This window comes from Rattus norvegicus, chromosome 9 (genome assembly GCF_036323735.1).
Source record: "Rattus norvegicus strain BN/NHsdMcwi chromosome 9, GRCr8, whole genome shotgun sequence".
Lineage (NCBI taxonomy): Eukaryota > Metazoa > Chordata > Mammalia > Rodentia > Muridae > Rattus > Rattus norvegicus.
In genome coordinates, this window is record NC_086027.1 from 105,618,351 (window position 1) to 105,640,714 (window position 22,364).

Consider the following 22,364-nt stretch of genomic DNA (forward strand, 5'->3'; position numbering starts at 1 on the left):
AAGCTTTATGTTTGAGCAGCTCACAAGGAGTGAGGTATAAAGTCCATCACATCTGACAGCCTTGCTTCTTTAACTATTATACAAAGAAGCCAAGGAAACGTTTATAGTTTTGGGCACTGTCCAACACCCTAAGTCCTTTAACACATTTGGCATGGGGGAATCTCATAAACATTTGTTCCAAAACACAATTATCACATGGTAATGGTCCTTCATGTTTAGTGTATCACAGTTGATAAGAACAGTAAAAAACAACTAGTTGATGGGCTTTACAGTCATAGTCCCCCTGGAGCCTGATTTACAGAAGCAAGAACATTTGCTAAGCATAACACTTGGGGCTGCCTGGTGCTGGATCTCTCTTTTCTTAAAACTTGTTTATTTATTATATATGAGTACACTGTCACTGTCTTCAGAAACACTAGAAGAGGGCCCTGGATCCCATTATAGATAGATGGTTGTGAGCCACCATGTGGCCACTGGGATTTGAACTCAGGACCTCTAGAAGAGCAGTCAGTGCTCTTAACCACTGAGCCATCTCTCCAGCTCAGGTCTCTCACTCTTAATTCTGAAAGGTAGTAGCACTATCCGTCCGACACCCCTTTTCCACCTCCAGCACCATTTGTAGCAGGAACTGTGGCAAGAATTCCTGTCTCCAGGGGTTGGGGATTTAGCTCAGTGGTAGAGTGCTTGCCTAGCAAGCGCAAGGCCCTGGGTTCGGTCCCCAGCTCCGAAAAAAAAAGAAAAGAAAAGAAAAAAAAGAATTCCTGACTCCGAGAGTGTGAAGGAGAGATGGATTTACTTCCTGTGTAGGTAACCTATGTGCTTCCAAGTCTGTAAACTCAGCCCCTAACCGGTTTAAGCCACCCCAGAAATCTGCCTTTCCAATCTCGCCAGACCACAGGTGGTGCATATTTTCTTTATGTCTGCCAACGAAGCTGTATTTGCCTTCGTTCTTGATAGTTTTCAACCTTTATGATCTGGTTTATTTCCTGCCTCTGACCTTGTTTGGCCCCAATTTTCCAAAACGCAAACGTAAACTCATTGTATTTTTAAAAAAATGTAGCCTGACCGTGTTTTAAACAAATCTAATACAAGAACGGAACAAACTGGGAGTTACTGTTAGAAACGATGCACTTTGCCATGGACTTATCATGTATTAAATTAGGTCTGCCAGAGGTCTTGACTATGCGAGTTACTGTACATGCATACATCACTACTAGAGCCCTGTCAAAGGGGTTTCCATATATGAGCTGCGGGACTCTCAAGGGATGATAGACACATCGAAGAAGCACAACTCTTAGGGGTGGTCCAGTGGGGGGGGGGGGGTCGTACATGGCTTTGTGCTTGAGGGCTCTCTGAGCCATATACGCCTATCCTCACTGGGTGACCGTTTTTATAAGCTGTTTCATTAAATAGTGCATTACAATGGATAGTGCCTTAATATGTAAAGAGCCTTCCACTTGTATCTCATTTGATTCACAGAGGAAAGTACCCTCCTCCCCCCGAATTTACAGAGAAAACTGAAACAGGAAACTAAATGATGACATGATTTATAAATGCAAGCCAGTGTTCAGTCCTTTTTAAAAGGTGTGTGTGTGTGTGTGTGTGTGTGTGTGTGTGTGTGTGTGTGTGTGTAGTGTAGACAGAAGCCCAAAGTGTGTGCACATGTTTTATTGATCCTCCTGAGGGCACACAGTTGTTGATAGGGCCAAAACTGTATTAACATCACCTCCCCAATCCCCAGAGAGCAAACATGGGTGACATTCTTGTCATCCTCTGTCTAGGGAGCCCCAGCATCAGCCTTGGCTTATGCACTGCCATGTTTGGCCTCATGACAGGCCATCCACCTGATTGCACTTCACATAGGACGTATCCAGGTCCAGGCTGAACATCCAAAACCTTCTTGCTTCACCTCCCTGTTCAGTGCTTTCTCCATTCAGAAATTTGCAGAAATTGCTCCAGCCTTCCTTGGGATCTTAAGCCTGAGAAGACAATAAATATATATCGGTGTGTCTGACTTTGAAATACCTGCCCAAATACGGGCACTGTTTGTGCATTTCACGGCCTCCGTAGTCATTGCAGCTCTTTTTTCTTTCAGGTTTTGTGATGAAGGAACCTGTACAGATAAAGCCAATATTCTATATGCCTGGGCAAGGAATGCTCCCCCCACCCGGCTCCCGAAAGGTTTGTTTGACATGTCTTGGATAGCCTAACTAGCTTTCATCGGCTTTTCAGAGTCCGTTCTAGCATATTGTTGCCGACGTCCCCGCATTGTAGTTTCTCAGTGAAAGTGCCGGCAGGTACCTGCTTGGTACTGAAAGGTAGTTGGGCTGCTTTTCCTCACGTCTTTGGTAAGTGGTTTGCCCTCTCAACAGTTTGGATCGCCTTTCGAAAATAATCGAGTATTCCTCAAGCCACCTTTTGGCCTGAGGCACTTCAGCTCTCAACAGCCCGAACATTTCGTGAGCCGAGAGAGCCCTAGACAGTAAATAAATTGCTGTTTCAGCATCAGACTTTTTTCATGTCCTGAGACCTGGGTATTTAATGTGATGCCAAGCCTAGAGCCTTCTGACTCTGCCTGAAAACTGTTGGTAGCTTCTGGTGTCTGAGAGAACTGTCAGACCCTCTCGTATTGCCTAAATGCTTCAGAATACCAAAGAAGGTGCATGATTCTGTTGCAGAAGGCATGTGCTGTGGTTCGAAGATGGTTTAAGGGTTCGTATGACCCAGTCTACTCTCCCTAGCTCATGTCCTCACCACTAATGGAACTCTACTTCTCATTGCTTCAAATCAGCCTGAAAATGGATGCTGCAGGTTTCATGTACCCACCAACAGGCCTGAGCATCCCGGAAGGTCTTTCCTAGATGTGTTATTTGCCTTCTCTCAGCCTGTGACTAGAGTGTCTGTGGATGTTAAACACATAGTTAACAAGCTCCATATAAACGGGAAGGCCGTCCACAGACACAGGGCTTTGTGATCTAGTTGGCAATTCCTTTCCTCTCTGTCACTTTCGAAGGCTCTTGTTGTCATATGGGAAAGAAAATAGCCACTCTAAGATACTCCTATGATTCTATCTCCTATAATCTGTTAGAAAATATAAACTTTTATGAATATTTATTAAACAAAAATAGAATCTTTTTTTTGTTGTTGTTCGCTAAATAGTCAACAGGAACAGAATTTTGTTCCTTTCAAAATGAGTGATCTGTTTGGCTAAAAGACTAGGAACCATTCTGGTTTATGTTGGGAGCTATGACTAGATTCTCTCTGAGTTTTGGTTAAATATTATGGCCAATGGAGTTTCTTTCATCTCCTCTATGCTGATTTTATATGGCATAAGTCATTTTATTTCCTGTGTATTTTATGACCAGTAGTCCAAAATTACCATTGTCACTCATTTAAGCATCAGTTTCTATATTGATAGTTTGCCGTGTTTTATGACAACTTAGGTGTTGGATTCAGAGTTGGAGGAGAAACTGGAAGCAAATACTTCGTCCTTCAAGTTCACTATGGCGATATCAGTGCTTTTCGAGGTGAGTTTAGAAATGTTAGAACTGAAGAAAATGTTCGCTACTTTTTTACTTAAATTAGTTTTGCAATTATCTGTGTAATAAAATGAAGAATTTCCCATAGACTCGGCCCAACAGGAAGAGAGATTTTAGTTGATTTCATTTGTAAGTAATGGAGGGATGGCTTTGTTTTGAAAAGTTATATCACAAGGCAAATATCCATCCCACTGTTTTCGGGTTTTTTGCTGACTTCCAGTGCGTTGTCTACCTGCTCACTTGTGTGCCTATCAGAAGAGTCACTAGGGCCCGTCACTACTGTTAGAGAGCATAGAAGTGACCTGCTGACTTATGTACTTTACTGTGAGCAAGCCACATAGGGAGAGGGAGAGGGAGAGGGAGAGGGAGAGGGAGAGGGAGAGGGAGAGGGAGAGGGAGAGGGAGAGGGAGAGGGAGAGGGAGAGGGAGAGGGAGGAGCCTCAAACTGCTGGGTTTCATATATAATCCACACCCACCACTGCCTGCGTTCCTCCATTGTCCACTGCACCAAGGCAAGGATCCCAGCCACGGCTTAACATGCTAAATACTCCTACACAAGTTGCTCTACCTGTGGTCTCTAGGAAAAAATGACTTACGTCTGTATGCATGTGGCACCTTCCAATAATAAATTTGATGGCCTATGGCTTAGGCAGGAAATAGGAGGTGGGACATCCGGAAGGCAGAAAGGATTCTGGGATAGTGCAAGGTAGGAGATTTGCCCTGGAAGATGTGATGAGACAGAACTATGGCACCTGAGCTCAGGTAACCAGCCACGTGGCAGAATGTAGATCAGAATAAATGGGTTATTTTAGGTTAGGATCTAGTCAGAGGAGAGCCTAATTATATGACCAAGGTACTTGTAAATAGATTTTGAGTCTGAGTCATTTCCAGGAGCATGGGGCTGGGAGGAACAACCAGATCTGCCTTCTACAGTGTTCAGTGTGCATTTCATTTAATTGCCCCTTCTCCTGTTATAGAACCATCAACATGATGAATGGGCCCCGTTTCCAAGGCAACCAAAATTGGTGCTTCTTATTTGCTCTGTGGCATGTAGCCAAACTCCAACTATGTTTTGAATTCATGTTCTTGGTTCCATGAGATTATAAATAGGAACAGAGTTCTCTTGGCCTTATTGGTCATTGTCCTGTCCTGTGCTGGTGTACACTTCCTCCAGAATCCTATAAAATGATCTGTCTCATAACTGCCTGACGTGCGTTTCCTTCTTCAACACATTTCATTTCCATCCAATTACATGTCCTAGAAATCTGTCTGTTTTTCTGTGCCTATGAATAAATACACTCTGGGGCTACAGTTCTCTGCCTTCCTAAGGCTTCAGCCTTTTAATATAGTTCATCATATTATAATGACCCCAATAACATTAATTTGTTGCCACTTCATGACTGTAATTTTGCTACTGTTATGAATTGTAATGTAAATATCTGATATGTGACCCCTGTGAAAGGTCGTTCAACGCCCACTGCCCCCCCTCCAAGGGGTCATGACCCACAGCTTGAGAACCACCAGTCTAGATCCTTTCTTGAAAGAGCCCCACGTGGTGGCAAGACTGCAGATTGTCAGCCCTCAGAACCAGATCATTATCCTGTCTTCCTCTATTAAATTTCATTGTAAGAAATAGTTGTATGTAACTTAAAATTTTTAATTAGACATATCACCAGGTAAGCAGGAGCCTACAGACCAGTGTCCAAATCTGACTTACAAATACAATTTGCATTTATATTAGAAAGTAACTCCAGTTATGACAAAACAGCCTTTCATCTGTGCACCAGAACTTGATTTCAAGCTACCAGCCATGCAGACTGCTGAGACAAAGTTTTACCAAAAGCAGAGGAATAAAGTAATGTTTGTGTCTGAGGAACAGGGCCAGCGACCATTTGCTCTAGAATGCTGCGTTTGCCATCACCTGGACCTGCAGCGTCTGAGGCCGCCTGTGAAACTGAGGGAATTCTCGTTTTGGAAATAGCAAGCAAGCCATCCCTGAGTCCCACAGCCAGACCCGCTCGGCACACCCACGTACATACAAACCAGATTTTCTGTCCCTCTGGGAGACACTGAACTTTACTGTCAACATAATTCCTCCTAGATTTTTCTAGAGCTCCTGTCAGGGGCTGCCTGCGTTCCTCAGAGAAAATGGATGGCATGCACTGCTGTTAGCAAACACAACGCTTTAATAATTTAATTTCTTACTGATGAGTTCATTTTTATAATTCATGTTTAATAGTAGGGTAATAATGTACTGATATTTTAATATATAAGCATATAATTATTCTTGCTGTAAGAGACAGATGAGAAATTTTACCATGGTAACTCTTCTTCTAGAATAGTTTTTCAAAATGAAGCCATATAAAAGGTATATAGAAACTGCTAGCATTAATATTCACAGAGCTCATTGTAACAAAAAAAATAGTATATCGCTTACTCTAATAGAGAAGTGTAAAGAACAATTCTCGTAATTCATTCAGTGCCATTAGATATCATCTTGTCCCTTAAGTGTTAGATGGTATAGCACATTAAGTAAGCACCTGGGAGAGTATCAGATCTCATTGAAATAATGAAATAGACTATTTACATTTATTGGCTTGGGATGGAGAGGAATTGAATTATAAAACTCGAGACTATCAGCCTTTGGTAAACCCACTGCGGTTTTAGGAGGCTTTATAAACTATCATCCTGCTTCGAAAGACAGTCTTTCCATTTCATAAAAATATATCATTTAAAAGTAGAAGTTTTCTAAATGATGAGGCATTTTTAAAATGAGCTCCAGGTTCAGACTGTGAACCATCGAAACTGTTACTACAGAACGATTGACAGCTAGCAAGGCAAGAGTAAATGATGACGCTCGAACAGAGTATACATACGTGATGCTGGCATGGCGTTTGGGAGGATGGTAAGGAACAAAGGGGGAAAAGGAGACTCGGTGAACAAGCAAAGGCCGCATCATCGCTGAGGAGAAAATGATAATGGCTGTCTTCACAAGACAGTTTTCATTCCAAAAAGAGAATCACCACGCTACTCCTGAGGATGTGTTCCTGAATGCTCTGTGCTCCCACGACATCAGCTGTCAGCAGGTTCCTGGGCAAGTGAATGGGCTCAGGCCCGCACGAATTCCCCAAGCAGTCATTGATGTTGAAATAGGTTCTGGGCAGGGTCTTTTACTTCCCTCCGTAAACAGTCAGAAGAGGAGAAAGAAAACAACACCCTCTGCTTATTAAAATGCGTTGAGTGTGGGTGTTACGTCTGTGCAACTGTGCGTGCAAGTGCACGAGCCTATAAAATGCCAGTACCTGGATACCAGTGAAGTCGGTGATGAGGATTTTAACTTTATGACTTAAAAGTTAGGTATTTTTTCTTTTTTTTTTTTTTCGGAGCTGGGGACCGAACCCAGGGCCTTGTGCTCGCTAGGCAAGCGCTCTACCGCTGAGCTAAATCCCCAACCCCAAAAGTTAGGTATTTTTGTGTATACAAATGGTGTGGCCTCTCATGTATCGCTCAGGAAATTTCTCTTTGCTTCTGAAAAGTGGGAAGGTACTTGGCTTAAGTAAGCATTTTTCCATTTACAGAATTGACTTCTTTTTAAAAAAAAAAAACAAAAAACAAAACAAAACAAAAAACAAAAACAAACCAAACCCTTCCTCAATACCAGGAAAGGATCTCCTTAAATTTGTGGGATCCTGGAGAATCGGTATAACCTAGAGCCGGAAAGTCTGGGACTGTGAGTTTTGTGAGATTCTAGTCAACGCTTGCGTGCTTTGTAAATTACACCAAATGTGAAGCTGTAAAAGCTTCGTCTAAAAACAGCTGGCTTTATTAAATGCCACTCACAGGCAGGCCTGTGCTGACGCAGGATGTGCCACCCTTCCTGCCAGCCAGCATTTACTCTAGCACTAGTGCAAACACAGGAGTGTGGGCACAGGAAGTCACAGTCTGAGCACTCCATGTTAGCTGCCTTCATGGCGGCCCAGAGAAACAAGGGGATACTGGCTAGGCAGAGCCTTTGGCTGTAACTGTCCACAGTATAAAAGGGGCATTAGAGTGTAGACACAGAGCGGACACTACACTGTCCATCGGTATTGTAAGGAATGTTCCGGTGCTCTGTTCCCTAAGCAGCTCTGATTATTTACAGTTCAGCTATTCCAAAACAAAACAAAAAACAAAAACAAACCTGTCCTTAAGGAAATCAGAATCAGGGCCAGGGACTCTGTCCTTCCTCCCCTACAGCAGCGTGGCAGGATAGAATCATCCAGGAGAGTTGCCTCCAGGCATGCCCTCCCCGGCTTCTAGATTGTGTTAATTGAGGTGGGAACGCCCTGCTTTAACTGTAGCCGTAACTGTGCATGCCGACTCCGTTCTGTGGGATTGGGTCCTAGACTGGATGAAGAAGAAAAAGCTAAGCTAGAGCATTCAAATTGCTCTCACATTCCTGCCTGAAGAGGTGTGACCAGCTGGCTTGCTGTCCTGCTCCTATAATCCCCCCCTAAGGAACTGTCCCTTTAAACTGTGAGCCCAAACAAGATATCTTCCCTAAGCGTCCTCTTGTCATAGCAACAGGACAAGTAGCTAGTGCATTCCACAAAGCATATGTTTTTGTCTTTTTTTTTTCCTCAACAAAATCTTGTTCTGAAGAGGAAATTCTCCTGAGATTATTTTCAGGGTTACTGAATTCTTTTCTGCGGATTTTTTAGCCCAGGGGAGTCTCGCTAAAACCTGCCTTCTCATTGTTGTGGTTCCCTGGCATTAGTTACTTGGGTAGAACAGTAGGTTCCTTCTCAGGTTGGAAGCGTCTTAGACTCCCCATCTGAAGAGCAAAGGTGTGAGGATGACAGTCAGAATCTCTTTCCAGGTATGGAACCCCATTTTCTACTTTAGCAAAGTTTCCAAGATACCAACCTCACCCCTTGTCTGCAGGTCTCCAGCTACAGTAGAAAGGCCCCACAGACACATGTACCTAACTAGACACATTCACATGTCAGTCACGGTGTGAGACATGTACTAGTTATGTAACGCTTCCTGTTTCCACACCATCATCATAGCCCTCAAAAAATACACCTGCATTTCCTACATTTCAGGATGTTCCTGGGAGTATAGGTAAAGATTCATTCTCCTGAGAGGGAGCTAACACCTATATTCTAAATTAAATGAATTAAACCTAGATATCTTTTAAGCTCTCCTTAATGTGATCTCTTAAAAAAAACGTTTCTAAATTTCTGACTTATATAAATAAAATCTGATCATAAAATTTTTGTGAGAGCCCGTTGGGAATGATAATTTATTTATTTTATTTTTTAAACTTTCGTTGATTTTGTTCTGAATTTCACATCATGTACCCGAGTCCCATTCATCTCCCCATTCCTTCATAGATGCCCTCTACCCTTGCCACCTCTCCGCCAAAGAAAATAAAAAAATAAAAACATTAAAAAAAATTCTTACCATGGAAGCTGTAGTATGCCATAGTGTAATAATTTTTAAACAGCGACGTTTTCTAGAAAGCCCAGGTTCCAGCCCCCTAAGTACTATCAATCCATTTAGATAGGGGCTACAAAGACAGCTCAGCGTTTAGAAGCCTGTGCTGCCCTTGCGGAGGCTGGTAGATCAGGTCCCAGCACCAAATTCAGGCAGCTTACAGTTGCTGGTAACTAAAGTAGACACAGCCTCTGCCCTCTACACACACCTGTTCCGTTGTGCGCAGACCCGCACAGAGAAACACACACATGAATGTAATTAAAATGATACAATTTTAAGTAAAAGAATTGGCTGGGTGTCACCGCAGACTACGTGATGTGCTTTACACAGCTAAATTAGATGTGGCGTGTCACGAGCCTGCTGTAAGTGCCAGTGGGAAGCCCATTGACAGTGACTGTTAACTCTGAGTCTTCTTACCCCCCGCCACCCCTCTTCTCTTCATGACTTTGCTCTATCACACCAAACAGTAACTCGTGTTCTAGGATGGTACACAGGCGTTTGCCATGTAACTGGGCATATTGACGGTGACTGCTTGCTTTCCTGTTGTCTCTGTGGCTTCCTTTGCTGTCCAGCTACAACTTAAATGCTTATTTCATTTCAAATATTGCATTCCATGGAGGCTAAGGTGGAGTGCCTGTCCTCATGTAATTCCCTTTAAATTACAAGTACATGCAAATAAAAGAATAGCCCTACTAACGAAAGCAAGTAAACAAGGGACTATAAAACTACCATGTGCATGCCTGCTTTATTATTATTTTAATATAATAATTATTATTATTATAATCTCGGGTGACAGGAGATTTTGGAGGCCAACAGAGGGCATCACATCCCCTGGAAATGAAGTTTCAGGCAGCTGTGAGGCGCCCGATATGCTAAGAACCAAACTAGGATACCCTGCAAGGGCAGCACGAGCTGTCACTCACTGATCCATCCCTCTGGGCCCCAGTCACCTGTACTTTAGAAGGTTTTTAACCCAGAAGGCTGGTTTCCTATAGCAACCCTTCTCCCATATTCTAATTGTGTGCTTTAGATTTGGTCGCTTGGCGCCTGCGTTTCATTTCACTTAGCTCCTCTGCGAATGTAGAGTTAACTGAGTTGGAACCTTCACGGGGAGCTCTTTGTATAAAATTATGGCAACATGAATGCCGGGACTTGGTAGCCTTCAGACTGGACTTTGTTCCACCGTGCCAGTGATCCCTCTAGGTGTGGCTTCTCCTCTCTTAGCTTCCCACAATGGATGTTCCCAAGCATAGTCAGTAGGCCCACAAATGCTTATACCTCCAAGAGGAAGCTGCTTAGCCGCGCAAGCCTGCAGGAATGGTAGGGGCAGCAACGTGAAGTGGAACGGAATTTGAATGGAATTGTATCTCCCCTGCTTCCAGCTCTCTCCAGCTCTCACTAGGCTGTGGCCACAGGGGTATTGGGAAGAAGCTTTGAAATTGTGAGCCCAGGAAAAAAAAATCCCTCGCTAATGCATTTTTCAACAAGATCGAGCAGAGATCAGTGGTGGCGGGGCAGCGGCACTTAAAATGATTGCATTCCAGCTTAGAGCAGACGCTCCACTTGAATGTGTGCGAGCGCTCCCAGCTCTCTGATGCCTAAGTGCGGAGTTGGTGGGAAATTGGATCAAAGATTGCTCTCCCTTGCCTCCTCTGCTCTCTCCCCTTGCAGCTTTTACCCACGTATGCTTTCCCAAGCCTTTGACTCGTTCCTCAGCAAAGCGAATGCTGCTGTGGATCCTTGTATTTAAACTGGGTCACTTTAAACCATTTTTGGATTCATTTACTTATTAAAAAAAATCTCCGCTGGCATCTGGTAAAAATCACTCAGCGCATGAGCGCAATCTCTGGGACCCACATGGAGGAAGGAGAAAAGTGATTCCTGCAAATGGCCCTCTCACCTCCACAGGTACACTGAGCCAGCACGTAAGCACGCAAATGCTCCCACCCACGCACACACGCACGCACGCACGTACGCATATCAGGGCGTGGGAGGGGAGAACAAAAAGAAAATCTGTGACACTGCAGTTTAAAGGAAAGAAAAATTCTGCCATGCAAGCGTGAAAAATTCTTGCCTCTGCAAGACTTGTTCAAGTTCTTTCTTCTGCAGTGAATAATGATCACAAATTCTTAGGGGTAGATATCTAGATGCGTTATTTTGAATCACAGAGTCACAGAGTCTTTAAACTTTAAGAGATTCCGACAAATTATTCAACAAATCACTCTTTTTACAATTTACCCTCTACAGTGAATTAACAAACCTCATTTCCTTATCTACGCTTACTATTTTAATGCTATGTTTTTATGTTGTGGTTGTTGGTTTAACAAGAGCACTACTCTGAGGTCTCATTAAAAGAATTAGAATGAACCGAAAGATCCTAATAGATTCACCTCTGAAGTGCATAATGAAGCTCAAAGAGAATCTACTCTGAGGACGATTTACATAAGACTCTGGGGTTGAAAAATAAGTTTCTGCCTCATGATAGACCTACTAGATAATGTACATGATGTCAGAGCCACAGGGTGTGGGCTGTGCTGTTCTGATACTGTCTAGTATGTTACAAGAACCAACATGTAATACTCTCGATTGTTAAATCAGTCAGCCCTTGAACATTTTGTTTTGTTTTGCTTTGCTTTTTGGAGACAGGGTTTCTCTGTGTGGCCCTGTCTGTCGTGATACTCACTTTATAAACCGGGGTGGCCGGGAACTCATAGACATCCGCCAGCCTCTACCTCCTGGTTCTGGGATTAAAGGTCTGTCCCACCACTAGATGACTCTAGCTTTAAAAGAGCAGTAAGTGTTGACAATTTATCTCCTCATTGTTGTTGTACTCTTAGCTCTGTTCTTGTTCCCATTCCGTGTTGGAAACACTCCAGCCATTGAAATAGTCATCGTCTCTTCCTAACACCGTGTTCATGACTAAGGTTGTGTTGGTGATGAGAAATCAGCGAAAGTTTAAATCTTTATATCACGGAAACTGAAGAATTCTTCTCTAGATACTGGTGTTGGTGTTGATGTTGTTTTGGTTTGGTTTTGGTTTTTTTGGTTTTTGGTTTTTTAGTCTTTGTTTTGGGGTTTTGTTTTTTGTTTTGGTTTTTTTGGGTTTTTTGTTTTGTTTTTGTTTTTTGCTTAGAGGAGGTAAAATACTGAAAAATAACACCCATGCAGATTATGGAGAATGACTAGAATAAATAAAAATCTATTATTATAATATCCCCCATTTTCACAACAGCAAATATTTTGTTGTGATTCGAGAGCAAATGCAGTTCCAATATATATCTTTATTGCTTCCATAAACATCAGTAAATATTTTAGCCGGAACTACACATTGCCCATTTATAGCCACAGGTAAGCTGTGAAAATGTTTAGAAAGTCCCAAGGAAAGAACTCGGGAGGCTCAACTGTTTGGAATTTACAATAAGGCGCGTGGTAGAGTTTATCAGTTTTTATAAGTTGCGTGCTGCATATTTTTGAGAATAAAACCTACAGTAAACATATATTCACACATGTGCATATCTTTCCCACAGAGCCCACACATTATCAGCACACCATTAGACCCAGGAAAATGACATTTTAACAGGCTTTCCAGTTGAGTTTTATGCAAACTAAATATTGACAGCAGGAGCTCAAATATTACTATTAAGGACTGAAGTCAGTTCTCTCCCCCCACCCCATACTACAGGTATATCCGGGTAACCTCCTGGGTTTAGGACATGAACAGAGTAATTTTCATTTACCAAAATATTTTTAATTAAATCTCAATTCTCTTAAGAAAAGGGGAACTTTGAAAGAAGAAAATGCATTTAATTCCTGTCGGGTTCTTCCCTCGCTTACCTCCACTTAAAAATTTTAAAGAAAATTTATTTTTATCCTCAACATTTACCCAGAATTTGAACTTTAGATTTCAGGAAACTATGAGAAAAGCCACTCACAGCACCCATGTGACATTCGTGGGGATCCCCTCCATTTTACATCCCTGTGTGGGTGTACAGCTATCCCTGCTTCCTACCTAATTAAGTCAAACATTTTTAAGACTTATTTACTTGTACTTTACATGTGAGTGTCACGTGTATGTATGTGTCTGATGAGAGCATTGGTTTCTTTAGAGCTAGAGTTACTGGCAGGGATGCTGGGAACAGAACCCAGGTCCTGTGGAAGAGCGGCTAGCACTCAGCCACTGAGCCATCATCAATCCAGCCCCAGTGCAAGCCTTTTGAAAACACCAGAATAGCTGATAACCTTCTGTCTTAGTCAGGGTTTCTATTCCTGCACAAACATCCTGACCAAGAAGCAAGTTAAGGAGGAAAGAGTTTATTCAGCTTACACTTCCACATTGCTGCTCATCACCAAAGGAAGTCAGGACTGGAACTCAAGCAGGTCAGGAAGCAGAGGCCATGGAGGGATGTTACTTACTGGCTTGCTTCCCCTGGCTTGCTCAGCTTGCTTTCTTATAGAACCCAAGACCACCAGCCCAGGGATGGGACCACCCACAATAGGCTGGGCTCTCCCTGTCTTGATCACTATTTGAGACAATGCCTTACAGCTGGATCTCATGGAGGCATTTCCTCAAGGAGGCTTCTTTCTCTGTGATAACTACAGCTTATGTCAAGTTGACACACAAAAACCAGCCAGTATGCCCTCTATTTTTAAATTTCTAGGTGATATAAATGACTGGCAGACGAGTCAGGGAAGGAATGCGGAAGTGAGCTCTAAGAGAGCGGCAGTGGTCCAGGAGAGAGTGATTTACCTGCCCAAGGCCTCTGAGTCTTCAGAGATAGGAGGGGACTGCTTTGTCACAGTGGAAATTCACTTATCTTCAGAAAAGAAAATAGTTAAACCAGTAGGTTTTGTGCACTGTATATCAATCCATTTTTAAAATCGGAGACTAGGAACAGGTAATGGGATAAGGACATGAAAGAGGAGGAATGTTCTAGCCTAACCCTTCCACCGCACAGAAATGAAAATCAATGCTCAGAAAGGTTATGTTTAGCCCAGGGTGTTATAGCTGCCAGTTCAGGCTATCAAAACTGGGAGAATTGAGTTTGCGTTGTTTCTCATCTGCCTGTGTGCCAAAGATCATGCACTGCCCTTGTAAGGCAAGTGTGTAACCCAGGCAACGTTTACAACAACCCTTTAAGCCATGATTAGCTAGACCGGAACTCATGAACAACGTGAACTGGGAGGAAAGATCAGAGTAGTTTAGTTCACTTTGTGTGTGTCTTTTCTTTTCGATTATGAGGTAGTTATTTCCCTTTTCCTTGGGATCATTTTGACATGACGTTGTTTGATATTCTGATTTCAGAAGATCACGAGTTCTTGTTTTCCTTCTGTGGCCTTCACTGAACACCAGTGGCTTCCTGTGAGCTGAATGACTTGCTGACTTTAGACTACTCAGTGCCTTTGAAATGATAAGAAATGATGCCTGTCACCCCTCAGTACTTTTCCTTCTTCTCAGTGTCTCCATAAAAATGTGAGCTCCGTGATGCACTAGTGTCTACATTTCGCCTTTGTTAATCGTCTTCGTGATGAAAGGCTGAATGGTCCTTACACATCTCTCACTCTACTGGAGACCAGTTTATTCCTAACACCTTGGTCTGGCCATTAAACACAGAAATCATGCCTTCATTCGTTTAATTATGTACAACATTGCAATACCATTTATTCTCTCAAAGTTTGCATTTGGATTACAATACATGGATTTTACAGAAGCGTTTTGGCATAGAGCACTATAGTGCTTAACTTCAGCGATCTTTTTCTTGGGGACAAGGAGAAGCTTTCTTAATGCGCTTCAGTTTTTCAAGCTTTGTGTGTACTTTTGCGTGTTTTCGGGATGCCTGGGCTTTGCCTTCATTTATCCCTTTGTAGCTTTTTTTTTTTAATATTTATAATTATTAATTCCATCTTTCTTTAGGCACGCTGCCCTTAGCCATGCATCTCCTTCATTTATTTTGCGTGACGCAGCGCGCACATGGCGGGCAGAGAACGTCTTCACAGATGTTGGTTCTCGCCTTCCACCATGTGGATTCCGGGGATCGAACGCAGACCATTAGGCTTGGTGGCAAGTCCCCTTATCTACTGTGACCCCTCACTAGCCCCAGACTGCCTTTTTCAAGATGGTCACAACTTGGAAATAATACCTGTCACCTAATTGATTCCATTTAAATTATTAGCGAATGGCATTTTGTTCTTAACTGTACCGAGTGGTTGTTAGGCAAGCCACCAGGAGGAGAAGAAATTTACTTGTCAACTGACTTATGCGAAATTAGAGGATAAGGTTCACTTTCAAGCGCGCCAATGATGACCGTGCTGCTTTCTCCACAGAGCACGCATGCTCCTGTAAGCATCTGAGTCACGTGGTGCTTCCTTCCCTGCTCTTTAAGCTTTCCCTGAAGAGAGGAAGTCATTTAGGGTGGCACACAGGGAGTCCGCTCTCTTAGTTCCGCTTACTCTTAATCTCTTTGTGCAACCAGTCAGTAAGTCCGTTTCCCTCTTGAAAGGAAGGGTGCACCCTAAATAAACACAGCTGTAAAACACATGAGGACAGTAAACAGCAATATCAATAAATATTTACAGGATGAGATCTTTATGGAAAAGGAGCCCAACCCTTCCTCAGAAGAAATTCTCCTGGCACTGTTTCTTAGAGCTGGACCATTCCTTTCCTCTTTGGCCAAAAGAAAGCATTTCAGGCTGCTTCCGTCCTTGCAGATTCTCCGTCTTCGGAAGCGTTCAGGAGTTTTTCTTCTAAAGTCAGTTATGAATATGGGGACAGCATAGTGAGAGGGAGTCTTGTTCTTCCATTGTAACTTATTTGTTATTAGTCAGTCTTATTCAAGTCCTGTTGTTCTTCACTTCTAAAGTGCCACCATGGATTTTGTTCTGATCTCTTAAGTTTGGAGTTATGATTTGTGTGATATAGAAATTTAAAATCTAATGTCTCAGGAAGGGGATGGAAACAGTTCTTTTCTTTCTTGGTTCATGTGCTGGCGGGGTGTGTGTGTGTGTGTGTGTGTGTGTGTGTGTGTGTGTGTGTAATTTCTGATTATGTTCCATTTGATCTGTGTGCTTACTCATGGATTATAGTTCAATAGGACTCTTAAAAAATAAAACAAGACCTTTAAAAATTCCATGACATTTTAAAATTGAATTTTTCTAGCATTGGTAGACTTCTTTCATTTTACTTCTCTGGATGGGTGAATCAAATAAGAAAAATATTTTTGCTGTGGTTTCATTTCTGGTTTGCAGTCCTAGAAGCTGGTAATGGGGTAAGACTGACAGCAGTTGCACCCCCACGAGCTTCCCTCAAGCCGACATTTTAAGGATAGTCTATTGAGCCTGCCTGCCTTCTGTTTGATCTCTTGTGGGAACACATGAGCCATCATTTCTAAAAGTTGTCTTCTTGAGGTTGTATAAATGCATCCTCTCTTCCTTGCTACGAGGCACATGCAAGCTAATAATTTCTGTTCCTGGAGCAGTGAATACAAAATCAAAAGAGGCTAACTCACTGCGGTGGCAACTTCAAAGCGAATTCCTTTTTGAAGTTCATTACTCTCCTTCACTTAGTGCTGAAGCTCGTCCCCCTAAGCCTGCTTTCAGTGGCCTCGGGAACCCTGTGTGTAGTTTGGGCCCCGTGGTAATAGTGCCATGATTTCTGTCATTTCTTACTGAGGAGATACACATAGGCTATGACAGCCGAAGGCGTCCTTGTGTAGGGGCCTGGAGGTGGGGGAAGGCTGATACTCTGAGAATATGTGTTCAGGCATCCAGGAATTTTCCGGGAGAAATTTGATGACCCGGTTTATGTTTTGAAGAAATAAAAACTAAAACTTGAGGATATTCTCCTTTCATTTATAAAATCAGATGCCTTTCTCCTGATCTTCTATTTTCTCAGTAGTTTTTCTCCTGTTGGTCTCTCAGGTCTGTGTCCTGGTCTCTGGAGCAGAATTGTAATTGCACAGAAATAACTTCTGTAGGAGACCCGTACAAGATAGCAGAACAAAAGTATTTACACACAGACACACACACACACACACACACACACACACACACACACCATAGCCCAATTGACAACACTCTTCCAATGCCAAGAAACTGGATGGTGTAGCTATATAAAGAGACCTCACTCTTTATTCTCTGAAGGGATTTTCAAAGGAATTTTAATTATGTGAAGTTTTCCCAACTAGTCTCATTTCCGATCACCTTGGGAGCTATGATTCTGTCTCAGAAAAGCATCACCTGTCTCATTAATTCAACGTTATTAATAAGGAACAAAGAACTGTAAGGTAAAGATCAAGACAACATAAGAGATATTAAAACATCCACGCATTCTTATTTGCTCTCGCTGTGACATCTTCTGTTCATTTTTGTTTGGATGTTCAAGACAGAGAAGGGTTCTTTCTATTCAGAACATTTTGGGAGGGAGGAGGGTGGATAGATATGATAGAATTTGGAACTCTTTGCTTTCTAACACGAGTGTCCTTGTTAAAGATGTCACCTCCCTTTTTTTCCTGACGTTTGTTAATGGTCCTGGCCCTTTCTTTCTATAGCTCTAAGAGGAAAGTATCCATTATCCAAACCGTGGCTTAAGAGAGGAGGAAAGGAATGTACTTCCGCACTTCCCTTCCCTTCCGAAGGGAGTACGGGGAATTGAAGTCTCTTCTACTGGCTTTCTAAAGGACTTTTCCAATTAGTGGGATATAGTTTATAACAATACCCTGGTTCCCTAAGGATCTATGGTTGACCTGTTCTTTGATTGAAGCAGGAAACAACCAGGACGGGATGAGCTCATGGAAGGAGAGCTCTCTCTAGAGAGAAAACTAGGAGAAGCCAACAGACTTCTAAGACCCTGAGATGGAATGGTCTATGGTCATGCATTATTCTACAGACTTACTTTACTGCTTAGCCATGAATCCAAGCAGGAATTGCAAGCTATTATTAGAAAAGCAAGCTAAATAGTTTGGGATGGATAACCTCATATCCCATGCATTTACTTCCCATTAAGAGAATTTAGCTTCCTGCTTAAGTGGATGTCTTTAAGTACCACTGGCTACTTGTCCATACTAACTGGAGTCCGTTATTTTTGCTTTGGAATATTTCCTAAAGAAAATGCCTTTGACGTCTGTAAGAAATTTATAGAACTGTTTTGGAAATATGCTTGATAAACATTAACATTGGAGACTTAGACTTGATATACGTTTTTCACCAGTTTTTTGAATTCCTTGAGCAACACTCAGTCTCTCTGAAGCCTGTTTTTCCCTGTACGTGAAAGGCAAGACTTGAAATTCATCTCCTCCAGGGTTCCTTTCAGCTCTGAAGTCTATGACTCTATACAGTTGATAAAATACCTTACTGTGGTTATCCATCTTGAGCCACGCAATGGAGAATGATTTCGCATCAAAAGCGAGCTGAGAGCCTTATGAAGTGGCCATCCAGTCTTCATCGTGTTCAGGATTAGGCTCTGGTGGGATGCTGATTTTGAGCCTCCTTCAGGCTCTGAAAAAATACTCTTTTTTTTTTTTCTCCATTGCTTGACTATGTTTTAGGAGTGGTGGCTTAACCAAACCATTAGCTCTGTAGTGATGTCCTGAGCTGGGATAAACTCCTAGGTGCTTGTTAAACTTTGCTATTGTACGTGTCCCTTTTAAAATTGTATTTCAAATTATATTCTTCATGGCGCTTGCCATTACTAAAGCTTTTTATACATACACATCCACTAAAATGGGAAATAATGGCATAACGACTTATCCTCAGTGTCATCTGCTATCGAGTAAATGAGCACGAGCTCTCCTCTCCGTATTTGAAACCTGTTGGTTCACACTGGTTCCCTCGCTACAAAAGAACAACATCTATGAAATATTCCTCTAACATGAATGCCTTGTATGCACTTTTCTATAAATATGAAGCACAATAAAGATCAGGCATTTCGTCTCTGTGTGTGTCCCAAAGATGTGACACACACACACACACACACACACACACATATATATATATATATATATATAGAGAGAGAGAGAGAGAGAGAGAGTGTGTTGAAGACAAGCTCAATGAAGGGAATCGTTGATTTTTCGTAGGAATACATGGAACTACATCGAGAGACTAGCATTCAAGACTGTTGCACAAATCTGGGTTGAGCCATGGTTTCAGCATGACCAAACTTAGCCTCATTGTTTTGTTTTTTTTTTTTTTTTTGCAAGTAAGGAGTCTTATTGGACTGTCTCTAAGTCCAGAGTCCAAAACATAGTTGGCCTCGGATGTGTTCAAGAGGAACGTTATTACTAAAAGTCAGTGGTCTTGAAACAGCATATTGACACATTGTGACCTTCTTCACAGTCTCAAGGCTTCTAATCCAGGAATTTTATTTGAACTGGACCATGGCATTTATCTCACTAAAATTTCTTTACTTCACAGATGACTCTGTTTCTGCCTGGTTAAAACTTTTCTAATTATTCTCTCTGAGAATATCTGTATTCAATATCTTTAACAACAATTTTCAAGTATAATCTTTTAAATTAGTTATCTCATGTATAGGGGTATGTTCGTGAGTCTCTCTATGTATGCTGTGTGTGTGAAGGTAAGGAAAGGATCTATGACGCCCTGGGACTGGCGCTATAGCACGTTATAAGCTGCCCTGTAGGTGGTAGGACTGAACCCAGGCCATTTTCAAATGTAGTCCTCTTAGCTGCTGAACCTCCTCTCCAGCCCTGTAATTCCTTTTCAAATAGGCGTCTGACTTTGTTTTCTGAGCCCCCACGTTATTTTCTGTCTCTTCCTGTTGTAAGTCAGAGAAGTGGGGAATACCTCCACTTCTTCTATCTAAAATGTTCCAAATTCATAACTTTAAAGATACATTTCCCTAAACTAAAGCATTTTTATTTAAAAAATTTTTAGTATATCCCCCACTAAAAAGAAAACAATAAAATGAACCAGAGGGATGGCTTAGCAGTGAAAAGTTCTTGCTCCTCTTCCAGAGAAAGCAGACTGGATTTCCAGCACCCACTCGGGCGCTCATAAACATCTATAACTCCATTCCATGGGACCTGGTGCCTACTTCTGGTCTCCTTGGGCACCAAGCATGTGCATGGTTTACAAACACAAAAATACACATTTTTTTCCATTAAATATAATTAACTTACTTAAACCAATGAAATGAATTAATATATTAATTCAACGAAAATTAAACTGAACAAATTTTCAGAAAGAAAACATTTACCAAATTTCACGAAAAGCTGCGAATCTAGTGCCAGCTTCTTAGCCCATCTCGTTTGTGCACTAGACTTTCTTCCTGCTAAAAATGTCGCTCACGATGGCGCACCTGTCTTCCGGAGCACACCTGCGTCACATTGAGAGGACTCTGAAACCTGGCGGCATGTTTGAAAGTTCCAACCTTGACCACAGAGCTGTGTGATTAAAGTAGGCCAAGCCCAGCCTGCCCCTCTAACAAAACTGCTGTGTGCAAATGCACGGTGTTTGTCCTGAATGTGTCTCCAGTCTTCTATCTTCCGGTCAAACAAACCCAGCGCTGCCATTTCAGACCATTTTAGGATTTCTCTTACGTCCGCTCCCACATTTTTAAAGCATTTTTTTCCTTCCCTGAGTTAACTTTTCCATCGGTTCCTTCTCCCATCCATACTCTTGAGTTCTAGTCTCAGAAGGAGGCTATCTCACCGCTTTTCACCCAGAATGTGGTTCTGATAGGCCCAATTCCCTTTCTCGGCAGTGTCTTAACTCATTCAATTCTGACCAGTTTCTTTCGGTTTTATTCAGTAAAATATTGGCGGTCATTGTGTTACTGTCTTACCGTAAACTTTTCTAAAAAGTACTTTCCACCTTAATTATGGTGTTTATCAGAGGCAGGTGTTACCTATAACGTAGTGAAATGAGGTGAGGTCATTCTTACCTACGTTAATTATCTTGTGGCCTAGCGGTCCAAGGCCTGGGAGCTCCAGCAGAAGGGCAGTCAACGTCGGGATATTCTACGTCAGTGAAATATGCAAAACTATCTGCTTTATGAGTTTACCAGAAGATCAGGATAGAGGTTATGAAAATAATAATGAATCACTGCAGCAGGAAATATGTTGAGTTGAAAGGTCATATTCATTGCACCAGACATGGGACAGAAAGAATGCTACCATCTTCCAGGGGAAGTGCTAGAGGCCCAGAGCATGCCCCTCTTCCGTGATAGATGGGGTTCAGGTGTTTCCACGAGGACGCACACTGTGAATGTGCAAGCACAAGGGCTCTGTGGGTCAAGCTGCAGAAAAACCCACGAGTAGGGGCCAGGATCATTTCTACTAATCGCGTTCGGTTTTGCAATGCCGAACAGCAGCAGACATCAGCAATGCCTAAAACATACGTAAATACGACTTAGAAGTGTTTGCTTTGAAGCAGCTTTTAGAATTTTGTTCAGCTAAATGTTATTAGGATAGACATTATGCTTCTACATAAAACAAAATCAGCGCCATTCATTTTCATTGATTTTTATATAGTTTTGGTTCAGCCTGTAAAATGATGGGCTTTTCATTGACATTTTCATACACACACACACACACACACACACACACACACACACACACACACACACACATATCCTTGTACTTCATGTTCATTTCCCCCATTTTTTCTCCCTCATCTCTGGTTCTGTAGTTCCTCCCAAAAAGGTCGTCTTCTGTGTGTGTCTGCATGTACGCATGTGCACATGCATGTGTTAATTCCACATTTTGCATATGAGAAAAATGTATATATTTTGGTTTTCCTCAATTGGTGTCTTGTTCCCTCCCTTCTCCTTAGATATTCCCCTCCCCTCACAGTCCCCTTCAACACTCACGTATATCATACATATGTTTATAAACAAAGGACAACTTTCAAAGTTTCACATTTTTAATTCTATAAAAACCAAACCAGAGTTAAGAAGCAAAAGAGATAGACAACCTAAAGGATTATCCATCACTTAATGGTAAGATCTGTATACACGATTTGAAAAATGCTTTGATCAGACAAAATGGGAATAAATTATTTTTGTTACTGCTCAGCCGCCATACGGTATAGTTTTATAGTTTCACTTTGCTAATTTTCTTTTTGTATGTTTGGGTTCCTGGAGCTTTTTGTAAACTAGGAGAGGGTTTCACCCTGGGTTGAGGTGGCATTGGAATCTCACGTAAGACTTACCCTCTGTATGACAAAACTCGGTCACTGGCTCTGGAGTCAGTCACTGCAGGGCAGAAGGGCCAAGGAGTCAGAGCTTCAGTCTTCAGATGTCAGTCCTCAAACTCCTGTTTGATTTGACGCCATTTTCCTTTGATGTTTTACGAGACATTATAATCCATTTATACTTATTTCAACGTATCCCCGACC

At 42.1% G+C, this 22,364-nt stretch overlaps 1 protein-coding gene across 31 annotated transcripts in view; it reads left to right on the plus strand.

Annotated features, from left to right (window-relative positions):
- The window catches only part of Pam (peptidylglycine alpha-amidating monooxygenase), a 273,476-nt gene that overhangs the window by 172,539 nt on the left and 78,573 nt on the right, over positions 1-22,364 (plus strand). For all 31 annotated transcript variants that reach the window (XM_039083040.2, XM_063266691.1, XM_039083046.2 and 28 more), the window contains 2 exons: positions 2,096-2,181; positions 3,444-3,527. In XM_039083040.2, coding sequence (XP_038938968.1) covers positions 2,096-2,181; positions 3,444-3,527 — 170 coding nt within the window. The remainder of the gene's footprint in view (positions 1-2,095; positions 2,182-3,443; positions 3,528-22,364) is intronic.